We start from the raw sequence: 23,343 nt of genomic DNA, 5'->3' as shown, positions 1-23,343 counted from the left end.
TTCTAACTAATCACATTTTAAATTCTATCCTTAAGCTTCTGTGATATTATTAAGCATGTAAAACTAGTTTATGACTTGGAGGTGTGGTATAGATATTTTGATGCCAAAATAATTACTTTTAATTTATTTAACATGCAAACACTGCTTGAGACACATCATAATCGTGTAAAACAGTGTTTACTTTGACAAAGGATCCTATTTTCAAAACGTTTGTGAAGCCAAAATAGATTTTATGGATTCCTTTATATCCCACACTAGTATCAGTGTTTTCTAAATGCAGGCCCAGATTAACATCAATGCTTCAATTCGCTTTGCTTTACCAAGTGACAGAGAGTCAGCACTAATAGAATGCTTCAACATTGGTATCCTTCCTATGCAGCTGAATTCTAAGTCCAGGTCTGAAGTTGTATGAATGATCCAGCCTTTCAGAGTGTAGCCATTGGGTATTTTGGGTATTACTGCAAGCACCATTTTACCTTGCAGAGCTAGGCTATATGGATTCTATAGGATCCATGCTCTCCTGCTTAACCTGATGGAAAGTGCTCTTGTGAAGGTAGAGTAATAGCTTGAAGTCCTTCTGCAAAATCAGTAAGGAGCTATGACTGGTCAGATGCCACATCTCGCAGAACCACTGACAAAAAACAATTGGCACACAATGCTGATTCTGTTAGTTACCAGATCATTTCTGTGTTAGTGAGATCTCACCTCCCAAATTAAGCTTTGGAGAGCAACAATGTTCAATATATGAAAGGATTGACTTTTCTCAGCACTTTTATTTGTGAGAAGGCAATAGATGATCAATATTCAATTGGGTTCCTATAGCAAACAAAGCCTATGCCCCCAACATCCATCAGCTAGCTTCTCTTTTCGATGTATTATGCATTTTAAAGTTATTTGCAGTTTATTACAAATTTTACAATGTGGTATAAGTGAATGTTGATGAACTGAAATGCACATTTATGAAAAAGTTGTTATACTGGGCAGGCTGTCAGTAACAATCATGCTTGAAGTCTGTTCACACAGATGGTAGAGTTCCTGCTTCCCAACTCAACGCTATAGTTAGTCATAGCCACAGATTAAATTCTGCCTGTCATTGAAATTTGTTGGCAGTACTGGGTTGCTGCGTGAAATGACTGACAAGAAGGCAATCTATAAGAAGAAGGGTTGGAAAATTAATAGTGTGCTCAGTGATCAAGTGCATCTCCTATTAACCAAACATGGAGTAAAGTTGATGACTGTCACAAGAGAAATCCACAGCTGGGTTGGTTGATTTCTGAGTGCAAAGAGTGCATATTAAGTGTCTTCTGTAAGGTGGAAAAACTGATGGTCGAAATGAAGTTGAAGAAAGATTTGTGCAAGCATGTTTTGTGTGTCCAGTACAGCATCATTTGTGATCTTTCTCTACCATATTTTGTCACTTTCCATTCATTACTTCGAATAATTATGTTCTGTATGAGCTCCACTCATAAGTACAATGTTATAAAAGGTGGATTAGAAGGGAAATGAAAAAGGTATGTCATCACAAGTGGAGATGGAGAACATTTTGTTTTGAACTTGTGTAATAAGCTTAGAGTTTGAGTGGTGAGCTCAGAGGAAGGGAGAATTTGGGTTGGGGATGGTAACAGTGGAGAAGGCTTTAGAGATATGGGGGAGCAAATCCATGATGGGATTTAAACACAAGGATAAGAATTTTGAATTTGAAGCATTGGGGGAGCCAAGAGACAATGTAGCTCAGTGAGGACAGTAATCAATGGCAAGGGGAACTTGATGCAGGATAGGATTTGGATGAGCTGTAGGCTAGCATGGGTGAAGGATGAGAGATCTGCCAGGGGGGCGTGGAACTAGTCCAGTCTGCAGGTGACAAATGAATGGCTGAAGATTTTTAGTGGTAGAAAGATTGAGAAGGGCACATGGGGAAACATGGGGACAGATGGGGAAGTTACAGTGGTCGATCAGCAGAACCCGCAAGGAAATTTATATTGTTTGTCTTTTCTTGTACCTCTTTATGGCTGTCTCATCCTAAATCCCTCCATATCTCTTCCTCTCTTCAAATTCACCTGTTTGACCATGCCTCTGGTCACTTTCTCCATATTGCCTCACAATTCTGCTTGGTATTCTTTTCTCTCATGTATTGTGAACTACCCTCGGATGTTGTCCTACATTTAATGTGTTATATTGAAACAAATATCAACCAAAGAATCATTTTGTGTGTTTCAGGTATCAGGAGATTGTTACCCTCACTGTCTTTTGCTTAATGGCACTGTTGTGGTTTACACGAGATCCTGGATTTTTCCCTGGCTGGTCCTTTCTTTTCCCACAGTAAGTTTCCATGCTTGAGAATGATAGAGATTGAACTTTTTAGTTGAATAGGAGTGATGAAAAACATGCTGGTTGCACTCTCATAAAAATCACATTCAACCATTTATGATGATGATGTGGTGGAATCAGTTAGTGGCATCTGGAGTCTGTTGCTTTGTTTAATATGCAATCTGTTTTTGACCACTTAAAACAAAAATGCTGATTTTAACCCGGAGCAGGTTTAGAGCAGGTAGGGTGAGTGCAATATGAACCCCCTGGCCTAAATTTCAGACACAGTCTCATTAACATCAGACTGGTGTGGGCTTCCCACCTGATCACATCGGGAACGAGAAACCTGCTCATTTTCTGGGTGTAATTTCCAGTATGCCTCCAGAGCCGTATATAAAGTAGGAATGCACGTCTTAAAAGGGCAGTTGCAGTCCCTACTGCCTGACTGCTCTGTGACTTTGCTGCAAGAAGAGTTCCTGCAGAAACAAGTTGGACACAACCCTTAGGTTCTCTGAGGCCTGCTTGGAGATCTTGGTGGAAGATTACAAAGATTGACATACGCTAGGCATGGTGATATGAGGCAAAGATCGACACCTCCAGAAGCTTTACTCCAGGACCTGGATGAAATACAGGAAATGTTTTGATGACTGGTCAAGAGCTACAAGGGTAAGTAAAGCTGCTTACTTCTCCATCTCTCTCAATATCACATGGTAACAGTCTTTCACCACACCCCTGGCACTCTGAACAGTTCCCTCCTCTGCATCACATCTGTAGTGTTTTGAGAATTCAATTGTACATATTGTGCACTTGAAGCTACAATGTACACATGAACCAGCAGAGGGAGCTGAAAGAGAAAGTGAAAGTAAAAACAGAATAAAGAAGACTCCATAATGTTCAACAGAATGCTGCCTCTGTCTCAGTCTCTGCTTCGTATTTCTTACAAAGCTCAGCTAAACCTTGCTCCAGTCCAGAGAACACCACCATGGCAATGAGATAAACAGAAAACAGATGGTGAAAAACATGAAACATTGCTTTCAGGTATGACATTTTTGAAAGGTTTTTGTCTGCTCCCTGAAGACAGCATTTTAAGTTGGAAACTGTATTAGAGTGACACACAGGAAACTTGAACAGTGTATATATTGATCCCTCCAAAATCTTGGATCGTTGCAGATATGTTTTCTCTAAAGCATGCAATCCTGGATCCTTGATCACACTCTATCACTGCATTGCTGATCAATATGGCATTGGCTATGCCTACCCTACCACCTTTTGATGTACATTCAGAGCCATCATCTGTATCCCCACATTGGCAAAAATGGCTGCGATGGTTCAAATGTGCAATGACAGGTTTTGCAATCACAGATGACAATAGGAAAAAGGCCTTATTTCTGCACAATGGAGGTGAAGAATTAGAAGATATCTTTGAGACACTTATGACTCAGCAAAAAATGTGCTGACAACCTACTTTACACCCATGAAAAATACCATATACAAAGCCATTGTATTCCGATGCACTAAGCAAGAAGCAAACGAGACAATTGATCAATATTGCATGCAATTGAGGCAACTAGCAACCAAATGGACGTCGATGATGTTAAGCATGCTGAATTGGAAATCAAAACATAAATAATCAGCGGCTGTCTCTCCATTTAGCTATGCCGAAAAGCATTCAAGAAAGACAGAATGTTGTCAGAGCTGTTGGAATTAACAAGATCACCGTTGCTTTCAGAGTCCAGAGTTACTGAAGTTGAGGCTGCTAACAGTAACTACCAAACTCCAAGTTCAACTCCTGTGAACATTATTCATTGCTCCTGTACCAGGAAACCACCTGCAAAGCAACAACAGCCATCTCATAAACAGAGTTGCGACTGATCCAAAGAATGCTTCCACTGTGGGGGTGCTTACCCGCACTGGACAGAGTGTCCTGCTACTGGTAAACAGTGTAAAGCCCTGTGGAAAACCCAACCACTTTGCTCATGTTTGCCACTCATCAGTAAAATCAACTACTAAGACAATGCCAACAGAAGGGTGTCACGTATGCGCACCATTGCAAAAAAGTGAGAGAATGTAACTAATGTAGAGGCGGATGACCCTGAATATACTTTTATCCTCTCTCTCAGACACAACAAACAGCTATGTGTGACAGTGATGATTGGCTGCTTGGACATAGATGTTCTCATAGACACAGGAATATCTGTCAATGTCTTGGGAGACAGAACATTCACCCAATTTCAGGATTGCCCCATCCCTGCAAACCAGGGAACATGAACGTTTTCCCTGACAACAGTGACAAACTGCTGAAAATTTTTGGAACTTTTGAAATGCCAGTCTCATTCAAAGATGCTAGAACAAATGCTCTATTCTATGTCATATGTGTTCCACACAGTAAAGCCTGGCTCGGGTATAAAATTGAAACCCGATCCGACAACAGCTAACCCAAACCCGACCCGGGCCCGAGTCCTTTAATTTTTTTAAATGTCTAACCCGACCCGAAATTAACAAACATATTAATGAAACAGAAAAAAATTGTAGATTAAAATGAAAACAATACAAAACAAAACAGTACAGTCCAACCGGACCCGACCGGAGCCCAAATGCTGGATGCAGAATATAGACCCAATCTGAGCCGAACTCGACACATGTACTCGGGTTTGGTTGGGTTCAGGTCGGGTAGTCAGGCTTTACCACACAGAAATGGATCTGCACATGATTGCAGTCACATAGGCGATTAGTATGCCTAACTAAAACATTCTTGTGCTGTATGCTGACCACTTCACTGAAATCGACAAGCTGAAAGGTGTTACATGCAAGCTGCATGTAGACCCTAATGTGCCCCCAATTGCACATCAACACGACAAATACCATTTCATGGCAGGAAACAGACAGAGAAGGAACTTCAATGTCTACTTGACCTTGATATTATTGAGAAAGTTGGGAAGAGCCTATCCCTTGGGTTTCACCCATACAAGTCATCAAGAAACCCAAGAGCAAGAACCAGATTAGAATCTGCGGTGATATGTGATCACCAAACCAAGCCATACAACGAAAAAGACACTTGACACTGACAATCGATGATACCATGGAGAAAGTGAATGGTGCTAAACACTTCTCTAAACTTGGCCTCAATGCAGGCTAGCATCAAATTGAGTCTGCAGAAGAATTGAGATATCTTACTGTGTTCTCTACTCACATCGAACTTTTCCGATACATGAGGCTCAACTTTTGGAGTCAGCTCAGCAGCTGAGATATTTCAGCACTTGATTCAATCTGCACTTCAAGGACTTGAAGGCACGCTGAACGTCAGCGATGGCATTCTAATCTATGGCTGCTCCGACAAGGAACTCAAGACATGCCTACATGCCTACAAGGTCTCAGAGAATACAACCTCACCTTGAACAAAGACAAGTGCTTATTCAATGAAAGCAAAATTGAATTCTTCGGTCATGTGTTCAGTGGTGAAGGAGTATTACCAGATCCACGGAAAGTTGAAGCCTTTGCAAACGCTGCAGTTCGTACAAACGTGCAGGAGGTCCAGAGTCAGCTAGGACTCATCACATACTGCAGTTGTTTCATTCCTGACCTCGCTAATCTATCTGCCCCCTTATGCGATCTGACAAAAGAGACTACCAAGTGGGAATGGACTAAATCTCACAAGCAGGCAGTACACCAGATCAAACAAAGTTTCTCAGCAAGTTGCACAAATGCCTATTTTGACCCTGAGAAAACCACCCAGCTAGTCATGGATACAAACCTGATTGGCTTAGGTGCAGACAAGATAGGTAACTCATCAGTCGCTGCGATGGCAAGCAGATCATTAATGCCTGTGGAGCAACATTATTCGCAAACAGAGAAAGAAGCACTCTCAATCACATGGGGCATCATACAGTTCCATGTTGAGTATCAGCCAGGCAAGCTCAACCCAGCGGATTACCTTTCATGACATCTGTTGCCAACAGTTGGTCCTACTAGTCGTAAGGAAAAGTTTGCTGAATAACGTCTTAACGATGTAAGCATAAATGTGGTGGCAAAGTTGCTAAAACTAGCCAACATCAAAGCAGCAACAAAACAAGATGAGGCTTTGCAATTATATATGAAAGTTATGGAATCATGAAACCAGAAATACGTGATCGAGAAAGCATCTACAAACATAATCGCTGACACACTACAAGGTCTTCACAATGTTCAAATTGAGCTTACCGTTACAAACCACATCTGATCTCATATTACGCAACAACTGTATTGTCATTCCATACTCGTTGAGGGAATGTGTTGTCAATATAGCACATGAAGGACACCAGGGAATAGTCAAAATCAAACAACTCCTTAGGGAAAAGGTATGGTTCCCAGGAACTGACTGCATGGTACAGCATAAAATCAATCAGTGTTTGCCACATCAAGCAACCACAATGTCAGATCATCTCAAGATGTTCGAACTACCTCCAGGACCATGGATTAACATGAGCGTTGACTTCACAGATTTCCCACAGTCACTGACAATTACAGCAGATTCCCAATCATGAAAATAGTTATGTCAACTCCAACAGAAGCAGTAATCCCAAAACTTGATCAGATCTTTGCCTTGTTTGGAATCTCTCAAACAGTAAGAAGTGACAATGGACCCCCCATTCAACAGTGATGAGTTCTATAAATTCGCAAATTATCTTGGGTTCACTCATAGAAAAATCATACCCCATTGGCCAAGAGCTAGTGGAAAAGTCAAGAGATTTATGTGAACCTCCAGCTGCACTCATCCTTGCACATCCTATACGCACATGTCTTCCTGAGCTACCCTGCAGAGCTAATGATCAACATGTACACAAATAGAATGATGGAATGGAAGTACATGCAGAGCGAAACATGAAAGTTAGAGCTCCACTGCTTAAGCTAGGAGATAAAGTACTTGTGAAATGTGATGGTCATGTTGGAAATCATACAACCCCTTATGACATCCAAGGGTCAATGATCACTGCTATGCATGATTCATAAATCATCACAAGAAACACATCATTCTTCAAAGCACTGAAAACACCAATCTTAAGCATTGAATCCGATTCCGCCAATGACATCTCAGATGAAGAACATGAATCAAATGAGATTACACCTGATGTCAGACAATATCCTACTTGTGAGAGAAAATGTCCATCATACATGTTACAAAGTGAACTTTTTATGTTTAAATTTATTGTTTACATTTTTGGAAACAAACCATTGGAACATGCTGTGCCTCGCATTTACTAAGAAGTTGGGGGATGTAGTGTTTTGAGAATTGCCTTGTGCATTCTGTTCACTTGAGACTACCATGCACACATGGGCCAGCTGAGTGAGCTGAATGATCAAGAGAAGATAAAAACAGAATAAAGATGACTCTGTTAAGTTCAACAGCATGCTGCTTCTGTCTCAGTCTCTGCCTCATATTTCTTACTATGCTCGGGCTAAACCTTGCTTCAGTCCTGAGAATATCACAACATCCTCGACTACCTATCACATGGATACACAATGCCACTTTTCATTCTCACTCCAAATACACACTCACCTCTGCTTTATGTCCCCACAGCAGCATTCACCTCTCCCTCTGCGTTTGTAGAATATGAAACTTCTGTCATGGGTCACTTCACACTCCAGACACATGGGGCTATATTTTCTGGCAGGCGCATGACTCCAATGTTGGGACCATATGGGGTCCTGAGTCTGTGCATGTCATCAGCGTGCCCACCAGCACATCTTTCTGGAAGGCAGCCTCCTAACTGACTGCCTTCACTGTCCTATTAAGGATGGTATGAGGGGTCCCGAGACAGGAGGACAGCCCAGAGGTCCCACAGCACAAGGACAGCCGGCAGCCCCACTGGGAGAGGTGGGCGTTGCTGAGGTAGAAAGGTGATCGCAAGTGTGCCTCAACATGGAGGTGCTCTCAGGTACCTGCAAATTTGAGAATGAAGAGGCCTCTAGCTGGTAGGACCATCAGTGTTGAGGGGAAGCCGCTCTATGCGATAGTTTTCAGAACTTCAACCTGGGTGGCTCCTTCACTGGGATATGGAGCCTCCAGCTCCGATGGCCCACTGGCCTGCCACCAGGAGGCCACCTCCAAGGAGCTCCCCACTTGGAGCAGGGGGAGGCACTCCCATGGCAGGAAAGTGCCGTCACCTTTGAAAAATGGTCCTCTAAGTAGGGCCTTAATTGGCTGACTGCCTCTGTGGAGCGGGCTGCCAGCTTGGTCCCCAGTATGCCCCAGAAAATTCCCCAGAGACGGGAAGGCATCAGGGAGCTGTCACAATGCAGTTTCCCCCTATTTTCCCAGCCCCCATGCCTCCAAAATTGTCTTTATGGGGCCAGGAAATTTCAGCTCATGCTTTCCATTGAATGCCTCCCCACCCTGCTTGTGCCTGCTTCTTCTCCTTCTCAACATGTTGTCACACTCACGCAAGGAGCAATTATGAACTATAAAAATGGACTGATGAATTAACATCCCAAAAATGGACACACTTTTGCTGCAAGACAAAATGGAATAGGTGGTCAGGTGACCTTTCCTGTACTATGAATATACATTGTGACTGCTGGAGACTGAACCCATCATTATGTCTGGACTAGCTTTGAAGAAAGCATTAGAAATGCGAATGGCCCCGTTCAATGTTCATGGCTACTTTTTCAACCAGTGGGATGAACAATGACCTTTGCAGACATAGAGTCTCCAGACTCAAACTCGGGATAACAGGTGTGACCAAACACCATTTTATCAAGATGAGCAACATTCAAACACCATTGTCTAACGATAGCCACACATTCACAAACATTGTAAGAAAACACCAAGGGAGAGCAATTTTGATCAATAAACAGAAACCAAGCCTGATAAGTTTTTTTTTTGATAAAAGAGACTTCTCTATGCAGAAAGCCAGAGCAGAGACAGAAAGCCGGCAGCCAGGAGGCTGACCGAGATCGATTCCAGCCAAGAGGAGGACCCTGCAGAATACTATCTTTAAAAACTTGCTGGAGGCAGAGATGAAAAGGTGACCTTTGAGAACTCCCTATCTGAGAGATTGAAGCAGGCTCTTTGCCATCAGACTACAACTGAGATGTAATGAAGGAGGTCTGCAGCAAAGCATCCATCCACCTGAAACTCTCTAAAGCTTGACTCTAGGGAACCAGAAAAAAAGGAAGAACAGGTCTGCATTGCTTACATTTTCCTCCCAACAAGGAAGGTTTCATAATTAACTTTTTATAAAAACATCAGACCTAAATATATGCTATCTTTGAATCTATCTTTTCTCGTGTGTGTGCACGTATGTGTGGGTGAAGTTGCGAATTTTTGTTTTTTTTGTTTAATCAGCATTTATCTTTCTTTAAACCTATGAGAAAACCTGTCATTTTCTGTTTATTGAACATTACAATGCTCAAGGGTAAAAACACAATTCTAATAAAAACACTGTCTGCAGTCAGTTGAGAGGTGAAAAAGCGAAATCACTCCTATCATTTCCTACCTGTGCGTAACAATATGCACAACAAGTAGAAACCTCACACATCAACACCATCCTTATTGGTAGTCACTCATTCCCTACTTGTGTGTACTTATATATGTAGGATTAGCATATGGTTTAATCCCATTTGATTAAAATGTTTGGTTTATTTTTCTCATGGATAGCTTGTAGATTTGTGCGACAGCTCGTGTGTGTACTGAAATGGTTATAAGTTGTTCATTCCCAGGATGCTTTAGGGTTTGATTTGTTCAGGTACAATTTTAGCCAGCACTGTGCTTTAATTGTTTTAATTGTTTATTTGTATCTCTCAAGCTGTTTGGACGGTCACAGTTAGCAAAGGCAGTTTTGAGATAAGGTGATGGAATAAGGAAGATATAATTAAAAAGCAATCGACACATGTTGTTTTGTAGGAAATAAATAGGGCCGAATTTCAAAGGGTCACAGGGTCAGGACCCGACGTGGATGCAATTTAAAAATCGTGGTCCTGGAGATTGTGTTTGGAACCCGGCGCCTCCGACACATAAGAACATAAGAAATAGAAGCAGGAGTAGGCCATTCAGCCCCTTAAGCTTTCCTCCCATTCAATAAGTTCATGGCTGATCTGTCCCAGGACTCAACTCCTCTTTCGGGCCTGCTCTGCATAACCCTCTACTTCCCGAGATTTCAAAAATCTATCTACCTTCTCCTTACATACATTTAATGACCTAGTCTCCACAACTCTCTGAGGTAGAGAATTCCAGAGATTCACCACTCTTTGAGAGAAGAAATTCCTTTGCATCTCGGTTTTAAATGTGTGTCCCCTTATTCTGTAACTATGTCCCCTAGTTCGAGATTCTCCCACCAGTGGAAACATATTCTCAACGTCTACCCTGTGAAGCCCCCTTAGAATCTTATATGTTTCAATAAGATAACCTCTTATTCTTCTAAACTCCAATGAATAAAGGCCTAACCTGTTTAGCTGTTCTTGATAACACAACCCCTTTATCCCTGGAATCAGCCTAATGAACCTTTTCTGAAGTGCCTCCAATGCTAGTATATCCTTCCTTAAATACAGGGACCAAAACTGTACACAGTGCTCCAGGTGTGGCCTCACCAACACCCTGTACAGTTGTAACAAGACTTCCCTATTTTTAAACTCTAACCCCCTAGCAATAAAGGCCAGCATTCCATATACCTTCCTAATTACATGCTGCACCTACATGCGAACTTTTTTGTGTTTCATGTACAAGAACACCCAGATCCCTCTGTACTGCAGTATTTTGTAGTCTTTCTTCATCTAAATAATAATCTGCCTTTTTATTCTTCCTACCAAAGTGGATGACCACATTGAACTTCATCTGCCAACTTTTTGCCCACTCACTTAACCTATCTATATCCCTTTGCAGATTCTTTGTGTCCTTGTCACAACATGCCTTCCCACCTATTTTTGTATCGTCCGCAAAATTGGATACACTACACTCTGTCCCTTCCTCCAAGTCATTAATATAGATAGTAAATAGTTGAGGCCCTAGGACTGATCCTTGTGGCACCCCACTAGTTACGGCTTTCCAACCTGAAAAAGACCCATTAATCCTGACTCTCTGCCTTCTGTGTGTTAGCCAATCCTCAATCCATGCCAACGCATTACCCCCAATACCCTGAGCTCTTATTTTGTGCAATAACCTTTTATGTGGCACCTTATTGAAAGCCTTCTGAAAATCCAAATACACTACATCTACTGGTTCCCCTTTATCCACTTTGCTTGTTATATCCTGAAAGAACTCTAACAAATTTGTCAAACATGATTTCCCTTTCATAAAACCATGTTGACTGTTTGATTGCATTATGTTTTTCTAAATGTCCTGCTATTTCTTCCTTAATAATGGGCTCTAGCATTTTCCCAATGAAGAATGTTTAGCTGACTGGTCTATAGTTTCCTGCTTTCTGTCTCCCTCCTTTCTTGAATAGGGGTGTCACATTAGCAGTTTTCCAATTCGCTGGTACCCTACCGGAATCCAGTGAGTTTTGGTATATTACGACCAATGCCTCCACTATCTCTGCAGCCACTTCTTTTATAACCCTTGGATGCAGGCCATCAGGTCCTGGCGACTTGTCTGCCTTTCATCCCATCAGTTTGTCCAGCACCTTTTCCCTCGTGATAGATTGTTACAAGTTCCTCCCTCCCATTTGCACCTTGCTCATCTATTATTGTTGGGATGTTTATAGTGTCCTCCACCGTGAGGACCGATGCAAAATATTGGTTTAAATTATCTGCCATTTCCCTGTTCCCTGTTATTAATTCCCCAGTCTCATCCTCTCATCCTTACTTTAGCTACTCTCTTCCTTTTTATATACCCGTAGAAGCTCTTGCTGTTTGTTTTTATATTTCTTGCCAATTTACTCTCCTAATCAATTTCCTCCCTCTTTATTAGTATTTTAGTCATCCGCTGCTGGTTCCTAAAAAATTCCCAATCCTCTGGCCGACCACTAGCTTTCGCCGCTTTGTACGCCTTTGTTTTCGATTTGATACTTTCCTTAACTTTCTTTGTTATCTACGGGTGGTTCATCATTCTCATCGAGTCGTTCATTCTGACCAGAATAAATGTTTGCTGAGTGTTATGAAATATCTGCTTAAAAGTCTGCCACTGCTCATCTACTGACTTCCCCTTTAGTCGATTTTCCCAGCCCGCTTTAGACAACTCTTTCTTCATACTTCTGTAATTGCACTTGTTTAAGTTGAAGACATTGGTTTGAGACTCGAGTTGCTCTCCCTCAAACTGAATTTGAAATTCTACCATGTTATGATCGCTTCCCCCAGAGGATCCTTAACTACGAGATCTCTTACTAATCCTACCTCATTACACATTACCAAATCTAAAATAGCCTGTTCCCTGGTAGGTTCTGCAACGTATTGCTCTAAGAAATAATCCCTGTTGCACTCTACAAATTCGTCTTCCATGTTACCCTTGCCAATTTGATTTGTCCAGTCTATAATCAGATTAAAATCACCCATGATAATTGCAGTGCCCTTCTTACACACCTCCATTATTTCCTGATTAATACTTTGTCCTACAGAGAGGCAACTCCTTGGAGCCTATAGACCACTCCCACCAGTGATTTCTTTCCCTTGCTATTCCTTATTTCCACCGAAACTGATTCTACATCATGATCTATTACACCTATATCATTACTCACAACTGCACTGATCCCTTCCTTTAATAAGAAAGCTACCCCACCTCCTTTTCCTTTTCTGTCTATTCTTCCGAACATAAAATATCCTTGAACATTGAGTTTCCAGTCCTGGTCATCCTGCAACCACGTCTCTGAGATAGCTATCAAATCATATTCATTTATTTCTATTTGTGCTGTCAGCTCATCTTATCTTATCACAAATGGTACGTGCATTCAGATAAAGAGCCTTAAGCTTTGACTTTTTACCATTTTTACCTACTCTGGTTCTAATTTCTGCTGTACTCGTATTTGCTGTCCCTTCCTGTCACACTCTGATTAATGTATGCTCCTTCACTACCCTGCACCTCTGCTCTTATGTTACTTTTCAACTTTTTAAACGTCCCTTTAATTGAACCCTCCCCCAACTATTTAGTTTAAAGCCTTATCTACAACCCTAGTTATACAGTTCGCCAGGACACTGGTCCCAACATGGTTCAAATGAAGCCCATCCCAACGGAACAGCTCTCTCTTTCCCCAATACTGGTGCCAGTGTCCCATGAATCGGAACCCATTTCTCCCACACCAATCTTTGAGCCACGCATTTACCTCTCTAATCTTATTTATTTAGCCAATTTGCACGTGGCTCAGGTAGTAATCCGGAGATTATTACCTTTGTGGTTCTGCTTTTTAATTTAGTCCCGAGCTGTTCATAGTCCCTCAACAGAACCTCTTTCCTAGTCCTATCTATGTCTTCAGTACCTACGTGGACCACAACGACTGGATCCTTCCCCTCCTTCTCCAAGTTTCTCTCTAGCCCAGATGGGATGTCCTTAACTTTGGCACCAGGTAGGCAACACAGCCTTTGGGACTCTTTATCTTTGCTGCAGAGAACAGTATCTATTCCCCTAGCTATGCTATTCCCTATTACTACTACATTTCTCTTTTCTCCCCCCACTTGAATGACACTCTGAACCACGGTGCTGTGGTCAGTTCACTCATCCTCCCTGCAGTCTGTGCCCTCGTCCACACGGGGAGCAAGAACCTCGTACCTATTGGATAAAGGCATTGGCTGAGGCTCCTCCAAAGCTAAATTCTGGATCCCATTCCTGCCTCATTCACAGTCACACCCTCCCGCCCCTGACCACGGTCCAAACTTGATGTAATTAATCTAAGTGGTGTGACTGTCTCCTGAAACACAGTGTCCAGGTAACTCTCCCCTCCCTGATGTGTCGCAGTGTCCACAGCTCGGGCTCCAGATCATCAACTGAATGATCATGAGCTGAAGGACCTCGAGCAGCCAACACCTGCTGCAGATGTGACCACTGTGGATTGCACCAGCGTCCACCAGCTCCCACATACTACAGCTGCAACACATCACCTGCCCAGCCATCTCGATTCTATTTAATTAATTAATTTGGATCTCAGTATTTTAAAAAAATGAATTATTTAAGTGTACTCTTAACCTGTAATACCATCTCCTGATTTAAATCACTCGGCCAAAACAAAAAAGAGACATGGAAGAAATACCCACCAATCACTTACCAGCTCTGCTGTGACGTCATACTTCCATTTTGTTGGTCAAGCAGGTCTACTGTCCCCGCTCTCGCCTCCGCCACTTCTGGTCTCAGGCCTTGGGTCTCCGCTCTTGATATCTTGGCTCCTCTCGCCTGTTCCTGCTCTCACCGCCACTGCTTCAGTTGAAATATTTCAAAATTTGTGGAAGGAGGAGGGTGGGTTGGTGGAGAAGGAGTGGGAAACCCGCTCGCCGTCAGTTAAGGGCCCATTAAGCTCATGGAGATTAAGAGGAGATTTGATAGAGGTGTTCAAGATCATGAGGAGTCTGGACAGAGTGGATAGGGAGAAACTTTTCCCATTGGTGGAAGGATCCAGAACCAGAGGACACCCATTTAAAGTGACTGGCAACAGAAGCAACGGCGACATGAGGAAAAACCTTTTAATGCAGTTAGTGGTTAGGATCTGGAATGCACTGTCTGAGTGTGTGGTGGAGACAGATTCATTTGTGGCTTTCAAAAGAAAATTGGATAATTATCTGGGGGAAAAATTTTGCAAGGCTGCAGAGAAAAGGCGGAGGATGAGACTAGGTGAGCTACTCTTGCAGAGAGCTGGTACAGACACAACAAGGCGAATGGCATTCTTGTTGCTGTAACCATTCTATGATATATTGGCCGAGACAAGTGTCTTAATTCTATGTATCTTAAGTTAAAAGTTTGTTTTAAAGATGCCTTTAGTGACAAAATTATAATCAAAAAAGTTAAAAAAAAGTTTGGAGTCCGATCCATTTTAATTTTGATTTTTTTTCTATTGATACATAAATTCAATATGTGTTTTATTTATTATATCTGCAAATTATGTATTCTACAAGAGACGCTTGATAATTTGCCAAGCATTTGGTTTAGAAATGCCAAATTTTCATCTTGCAGCTCGAAACATTTTTTATTTTAGGCAATTTTTTCAAAAAGGCTCTTCAGGTAAAACAGGTTTACTAGAAGGTTAGCATTTAAATGATAGAAAGAGTACAACATGACCAATGGACAGCTTGCTGGTATGGTGAGAATAAAGGTAGGTGTTGTGTGTGTGAGAAACAATGTGCAGTTGTTCAGAAGAATAAATTGTTAATTTATCCCCACAATGCCCTGCCTTCTGAATTGCTCCTTCCAGCGCATTTCTGTAGAGGAGTAATGAGCAGAGGCCAGACACTATCTCACATGGAGAGCAGAGGTCTAAGGAAGAGATGTCGCTGACTGTAGTTGTACATCAGTGATAGTTGATAACAGACAGTTGGGAGCAGTTCAAGCACCATACCAACAATAACAACTTGCATTTATATAATGCCTGTAATGTGGTAAAATGTCCCAAGGTGCTTCACAGGAGTGTTATCAAACATAATTTGACACCAAGCCACATCAGGAGATATTAGGGAGGGAATTTCAGAGCTTAAGGCCAAGGCAACTGAAGGCATGGTCTCCAATGATGAAGCAATTAAAATTGGGGATGAACAATGGGCCTGAATTTGAGGGTGCAGAGATCTAAGAGGGTTGTAGGGCTGGAGAAGGTTGCAGAAATAGGGCAACACCATGGAGGGATTTGAAAACATGGATGAGAATTTTAAAATCAAGGTGTCAGCAGACCGGGAGTCAGTGTAAGTTGGCAAACACAGGGGTGATGGGTGAAGAGGGACTTATTGCGAGTTAGGATTTGTACAGCAGTTTTGAATGTACTCAAGTTTATGGAGAGTGGAAAATGAGAGGCCGACCAGAAGAGCGTTGGAATAGTCAAGCCAAGGGTAATAAAATGTATGGATAGGGTTTCAGCAGCAGATGAGCTGAGGCAGGGGCGGAGATGAGCAATGTTACAAAGGTGGAATTAGATGGTTTTGATGATGGAGAGGATTTGTGGTCGGAAACTCATCTTGGGGTCAGTTAGGATGGCAAGATTGCATATAGCCTGGTTGATTATAACTTGCATAGTTGTGTATTAAGATGCAGAATCAGATTGCCCTGATTATTTTTGCCACATGAAGATTATTTTAGAACATACCATGAGATATTGCTGCTACTATTGATAGGTTTTAGGAATAGAACTTTTCCGTCAATTAGCAAGTCCTAATGCAAATTAAATGTAAATCTTTCTGCTGCAGGTACAAAGGTTTTGCCACAGATTCCACCGTAGCCCTCCTGCTTGGACTCCTTTTTTTCATCTTGCCTGCTGATAAACCTACTTCAGCTATAAAAAAGAGTTGAGTTGTTATTTCAGATTTTTGGCTTTATTTATAAGTTTACAATCTGAACAGGTTAACGTCAACCCCAATCCATAACTGTTGTTCACACTCAAAATTCAGACTGTGATCTGATCCATTGAAATAGAATTCCACAGGGTAACTGAGTTTCATCATGTACTGTACATTAAGGTTGCTTAATAATTAGTTGTAAAGGGCCACAATCCCAATATCCTATCTTGCATTCAGCAAAATCCCAAAATTGAGGCCTATTAATGGAAAGGTAGAGACAGAGGGAGCTAAGGGTCACAGTTTGGTTGGAAGAGAAAGCACAAGTGGCCCTGACCCATATTATGAACCACAAAAGTGGCTCAGGAACCCATGGGGTACAATTGACAATATTCTGGACAATGTTCCATTTCAATAGTCTGCCTCCAGTTCACTCATGCATCTTGATGCAAAGGCACAATAGTTGATGAATTCAGTCTCCAGTGCTCAAGCAAACACATTTTAGTCTGTGTTTGAGTATATTAATATAATGACAATGCCTTTATAGTATTGCTGCAGCTGAATCCTGCAGGATCCAATGTATAACAGCTACTTGTGCAATACCCAAGAGTGACTGTCAGCAGGAGTACTTCAATTAACAGGGACTTTGGTTATCCGGAGAGATGAGAGAAGCTGGGATTATTCTCCTTCAAGCAGAGGAGGTTAAGGGGAGATTTTATTGAGGTGTTCAAAATGGTTATGGATGGCGATAAAGTACAGAGGAAGAAACTGTTTCCACTGGTAGGAGGGTCAATAACCAGAGGACACAGATTTAAGATAATTGGCAAAAGAACTGGGGGAGATGAGGAGAAATCCTTTTGCACAGCAAATTGTTATAATCGGGAGTGCCCTGCCTGAAAGGATGGTGGAAGCAGATACAATGGTAACTTTCAAAAGGGAATTAGCTATATACTTGAAAAGAAAAGATTTACAGGGCCATGGGGAACAGCAGGGAAGTGGAACTAATTGGATAGCTCTTTCAAAGAGCCAGCACTGGCACAATAAGTCAAATGGCCTCCTTCTGTGCTGTAAGATTCAATGATTGTATGATCTGTGACACTTTAAAATATGTTGCTATGTAATGACATAATCAATTGTTATCATTACCAATTGTGACCTTAACATTAGAGAGAGGCCTTTTGAATCCCTATAAATCACGTAACTGTTTTTTAAGATGTTTACAGTTCCCTATGAGTTGCCAATGCCAACATTTGGAAGACCCTAAACATCATGAGGGGAGGCAATGTAGAGAAAGGGAGAAGTGAGAACATTGTTTTATTTTATCTATTTGCATCCTCAGAGAATTCAGAATTGCTGAATAACAAAGGTGAATTGAAGTTCAATATCTGCACTGCGACAGGTGCCTTTTCTAACTATAACTTTCTTCACATTGCTTTCATCCACAAAGGTTGTATATCTGAATAATGGAAATTACATTTTTTTTTATTTCTTAGTAAGTATATTATTGATGAATGTATTCATAAATTTTATTCTTATTAGAATGCCTGTTCATTTATGTTGGAGGTTCTTGCTTTATAAAAATGTTTCTGAGGATGTGTTACTTACTAATATACGAGTAAGACACGTGACTTGTTACGACTCCAATGCCATTGGTGCACTGGATATGTTACTAGGAACTTGCTAGAAATGTATAATACTGACTTTCTTTAACTTTCTACTCCCCTCCCACACAAATTGGTGAGCACTTAGCTTTCACTCAGCAGCTCCCACGGGTGTAGCTCATATTGAACACTTCATGAACTAGCCTGTTGTAAAATGCTGTGCCAATAGTTTTTGCTTCTATTTGTCAAAGTATTCTTGCAGCTTTTTTCTCATTCAATTTACATCACACTTTCCTGGAATAAGAGTGGGAACCTCAAAGCACACTGTTAAATCAGGAGAAGGAACTTTTGACACACTTTATACACAAGTCATGGACAATTTTCTGGCATAATCTGGTCAAAATCAAAATTCATTTTCTGTGAGAGTTACTGAGACAAGTGATCGAAATCTATTTGTTGCCTGTGAACATCAAGCAGTTGGAAAGTGGGCAGTGTGTGTAGGGTGGAGAGTGTAGTACTTGTATAAAATAATAGAAAAACTCTGCTTTTTAGTTTGGCCTTTAAATTTATCCTATGTGTCTCAAATGATGGGTTTTAAATCAGACTGTTGTTAAAGAATTGAGTGTTAGCCAGGATACCAAGGTTTTCCCATGTCTTTGATCCCTCTTACAGAAGTGAAGGGATACACTACACTTATTACTTGGAAAGAGTTCCAGTCATGCATGCCTTGGGAAATATCATTACTTGTTGGTGGCGGCTTCGCCCTTGCAAAGGGTTCTGAGGTAATACGGTAAATACCACATGTTTGTTTTATAAAAGAACAAGAGCAAATCTCAAATAAACTTTATCTAAAGCCATTGGGTAGAAGTTGACCCTGAAATCATTTCTGTGACATCCTGTTATTTTCAAGAGATATTTTACCTTATCTGAAAATCTTGCTATTGTCCATTTGTAATGCTGCATGGTTCTTGAGATAGCACTATTATATTGTCTGGTAAATGAGGCAGCAGAAAGTAATGGTGATTAATATCCACTAGGGTGTTAAACGGTGTTTGTAATGGCATTTCTGCAGGATGAGCAGATCATAAACTGCAATCGTGCATAAATTCATAAATTTTCACCTTTGCAGTGTTGGAATGAAAATCCAATGGGTTTTATAAAAGGGGGGTGATCACTCTGTCAGAAGACCACAAGTGTGCCAATAGTGAAAATATACCTTTCTGTGTCGAGTACATATTATAAATGAATGATCACACTTACTGCCTGACAGAAGTATCAGAACAATTGCATTGTCATTCAGCTCAGCTCAGTGGTAGCATTCTCCCTTCAGAGTTAAAAGATTATGGGGTTCAAGCCCAAATCAAGGATTTGGCTGACACTTCAATGCAATACTGAGAGAGGTGTCATTTTTTTGGATGAAAGGTTGGACAGAGGCTCCATTTTCCTAATAAGGCAGATGTAAATGGTGCTGTGACGTTATTCCAAGAAGAATGTTGGAGGTCTCCCAATGTCCTGGCCAACAGTTGTCCCTTAACCAAAATTACTGAAACAGATCAACTGGTCATTTATCTAATTATTGTTAGTGGGACTATGCTGTGAGCAAATTGCCTGTTGTATTTTCTTGCATAACTGTAGTGACTACACTGTTAAAGTAATTCATTGGCTGTGACATCTTGAGGATGTAAAAGGCACCATACAAATGCAAGTTCCTTCTGTATTGACTGACTACTATATTTACTGTAAATAGAGAACAGCAGATGATTGATAGAATGTTAAAGGCTGGACTAAAAATAGCAGATGAGACCATGAACCACAAGAGTAATGTTTAAACAAATAAAAAAAATGCTGATATTGTGTTACAACTATAAATACTGCCCACTCCACACATAGCAGGCACATTTGCACTAACACATTTTGCCCGTTCTATACATTGGATAGTTTAAAGAGCTAGCGTTCTTACAGTACTCTACTATTAAACAAGAATATAGTAGATCATTGACTGTAGTTAGTGTTTAGTGCAAGGTTTCACACAACACCATTTAAAGGGGATTGGAGGGGATTAAATGCACAAGGTATGAAAGATAATTGGATCTTAATCAGATACTATTTGCTTATACAAAACCAAAATACTGTGGATGCTGGAAAACCAAAATAAACACAGGAAATTCTGGAACTACTCAGCAGGTCAGACAGTATCTCTGGTGAGAGACAACATTTCAGGCTGATGACCTCTCTTCAGACCTTCCAGACTAATAATTGAATTCAACAACTTCAGATCGTAACTACTGCTCCCATTTTTTTCAGACAGCAGCTGTTGGTAATGGTTCTGCTGTTACCATTTACACCTCGTCTAGACCCATCTTTTATTTCTTTGTTTGTCCCATTACCATCGCCTTTTGCCTTGCACCATTATTCCCCTTGTCATTTAATCTCTCCTGCCTGTCACCCTATCACGAGCCTTCCCTTTTGTTCTTTCTTCTCCTCCTGCAGAGCCCTGTTTCATTTATAATCTGTTACATCTCTGACTTTTTCCAGTTCTGATGAAAGGTCATCGACCTAAAATGTTAACTCTTTTTTTCTTCCCACAGATGCTGCCGGACCTGCTGAGTATTTCCTGTACTTTCTGCTTTTATTGCTGATTCCATTAAGTTTGTTCTTGCATTCTGTACACCGTAAGAAGGCGTGAACTAGGGAGTAAGCACAGCTGTTTCTGTCCGAAGTACATGAAGTGCTTAACACACTGTATGTGGCATCTTGGAAATTGGCTTTAATTTAAAAGGATAACAATTAGTGCTTTTTGGTTGATTTAAGCAATTGCCTGATTTTAATATAGGCGTCTCCAGTGCTGGACACTATTCATTCAATTGTCTCATTGGTTTTCAATTTACAAATTTTGCCCTGTTGTGAAAACACCTATCTTCTACTAATGCCTGTTTATTTTTCTCAATGGGTACCTATCATTTGCATGAGAGCCTAAAGTACTGTAATGTATTGTATACAAGCGACTCCATCTCTGATCAAACCTAACAAAACGTGCACTTGCTTTTCTCCCCCCTCCAGGTGTCTGGGCTTTCTTTATGGATGGGAAGCAAACTGGAGCCGCTTGGCACTTTGCCAGCATGGGTCATCGTACTGGTGGCCTGTTTGATTGTTACGAGTGTCACAGAGGTTGCGAGCAACCCAGCTACAATAACAATCTTCCTTCCAATTCTAGCTCCCTTGGTGAGTACTGCAGCTGCATTTTATGCATACGGGGGGGAGGGGGATTTTATGCTGTCCCCTGTGGCGTGTTTTGATGCGGGTAGAGCATTTAATCAGGCAGGCTGTTGGCAGGTGGGGACCTCACCACCTTCCCACCTCCACCCCAATTAAGCCCGTGGCGGTAAGGACTGTGGACAACCTTCCCACCCCACTGCCAATTGAGGCCCTTAAGTGGGCAATTAATGCCCAATTAAGGGCCTCATCCCACCTCCATTAGTATTAGTCCAGCAGCAGGTGGGCCTGTTGCCAAGTGAGGAGCAGGTCAAGCAAACCCGTGCGCATTGCTTATCAGCTCCCAGGGTGGTAGGGGGGAGTCCCTTGTTCAAAGGCACTTAGCGGCTGATAGAGGGACATAGCAGCGGAAAGGGGGAAGCCCGTTGAGAGGCACCCCCTGCCCTTGCTGCCAATCCCCCTACAACACCCTTCCCCGTGACCCCCACTCGGTGAACCTCTCACTCCATGACTCATCTGTGGCCCGACGATCCTGTGTGTGCATTACCAACAGCAGTCACTGCCTCTGATTGGCTAGCAGCTCTCAGCAGATGGGGCTGCAATCACTGGGGAACTTCATCCCAGGGAAGGCCTGCAGCTGTCTACTTAATTGGCAGGTAATGCGGCCGGCCTTCCCCAGAAGATATGACACGGGGCTCTCGCCAGCTCTTCAGTTGGTTGCCAAGACCCCCGTCACCTATATAAAATCCCACCCCAATATTTCTAGCTGTGGTCAGTATATGATACCCAGAAACAGGTGGGTGGGAATGTTACTGCAGGACTTGGAAAATAAAGATACACAAGCAAGCTTTTTTAAATCAAAATGAAGTGCTCATCCTGAAATAGTCAAAATTGAAATTCAGACACTATAACTATACCTAAACTGTCCAATTATGTCAATAACTAGACAGCCAATTTAGTTCACCATTCCTGTGCAGTGCAAGAGAAGTATCTGGATAATACACTGCCCCAAGTTCTTGTGTTATAAGCCTTTGGAATAATGTAATTAACAGGTGTTTCTGAAAATTGGCTGTTGCTCAATAGTCTTCGCAGAAAATCTTATTTAAAATTACAGGCTGTGAAATTGGACAAAAACGAGTGCAGGGATTGCGATGTGGGGTTACTCCATAACCATACTTCTGAAGCAGGCACCACACAATCTTCGTGCTGTCTGCTAATTTAAATGACTGCAGTGTGCAGTCAGTGTTAAGCGACTATTGAGTGGCAGCACACCTGAGCAGAGGGTGCAAAATGGTGGTGTCACGTAAAGGGTGATGAACTTAGAGCATGGATCAGTACTTGGAGCTACGATGTTGTGGCCATTACGGAGACTTGGATATCACAGGGGCAGGAATCGATGTTGGATGTTCCGGGGTTTAGATGTTTCAAAAGGAATAGGGAGGGAGGTAAAACAGGTGGGGGAGTGGCATTGCTAATCAGGGATAGTCGAGGAGGATTTGTCTACTGAGTCAGTATGGGTGGAAGTCAGAAACAGGAAAGGAGCAGTCACTTTATTGGGAGTTTTCTATAGACCCCCCAATAGCAACGGAGACATGGAGGAACAGATTGGGAGGCAGATTTTGGAAAGGTGCAGAAGTAACAGGGTTGTTGTCATGGGTGACTTCAACTTCCCTAATATTGATTGGAACCTCCTTAGTACAAATAGTTTGGATGGAGCAGATTTTGTCAGGTGTGTCCAGGAAGGTTTCCTGACTCAATATGTAGATAGGCTGACTAGAGGGGAGGCTATGTCGGACTTGGTGCTTGGCAACGAAACAGGCCAGGTGGCAGATCTCTTGGTGGGAGAGCATTTCGGTGA

General features: G+C 41.8%; 1 protein-coding gene across 1 annotated transcript in view; it reads left to right on the top strand.

Annotated features, from left to right (window-relative positions):
- Positions 1 to 23,343, top strand: part of LOC137379355 (solute carrier family 13 member 1-like) — an 88,878-nt gene that overhangs the window by 53,868 nt on the left and 11,667 nt on the right. The window contains exons 13-16 of the mRNA XM_068050061.1: positions 2,218 to 2,319; positions 16,585 to 16,682; positions 18,945 to 19,054; positions 21,333 to 21,494. Coding sequence (XP_067906162.1) covers positions 2,218 to 2,319; positions 16,585 to 16,682; positions 18,945 to 19,054; positions 21,333 to 21,494 — 472 coding nt within the window. The remainder of the gene's footprint in view (positions 1 to 2,217; positions 2,320 to 16,584; positions 16,683 to 18,944; positions 19,055 to 21,332; positions 21,495 to 23,343) is intronic.

The sequence above is a fragment of the Heterodontus francisci genome, chromosome 18 (assembly GCF_036365525.1).
Source record: "Heterodontus francisci isolate sHetFra1 chromosome 18, sHetFra1.hap1, whole genome shotgun sequence".
NCBI lineage: Eukaryota > Metazoa > Chordata > Chondrichthyes > Heterodontiformes > Heterodontidae > Heterodontus > Heterodontus francisci.
This window is presented reverse-complemented; position numbering and strand designations above follow the sequence as displayed.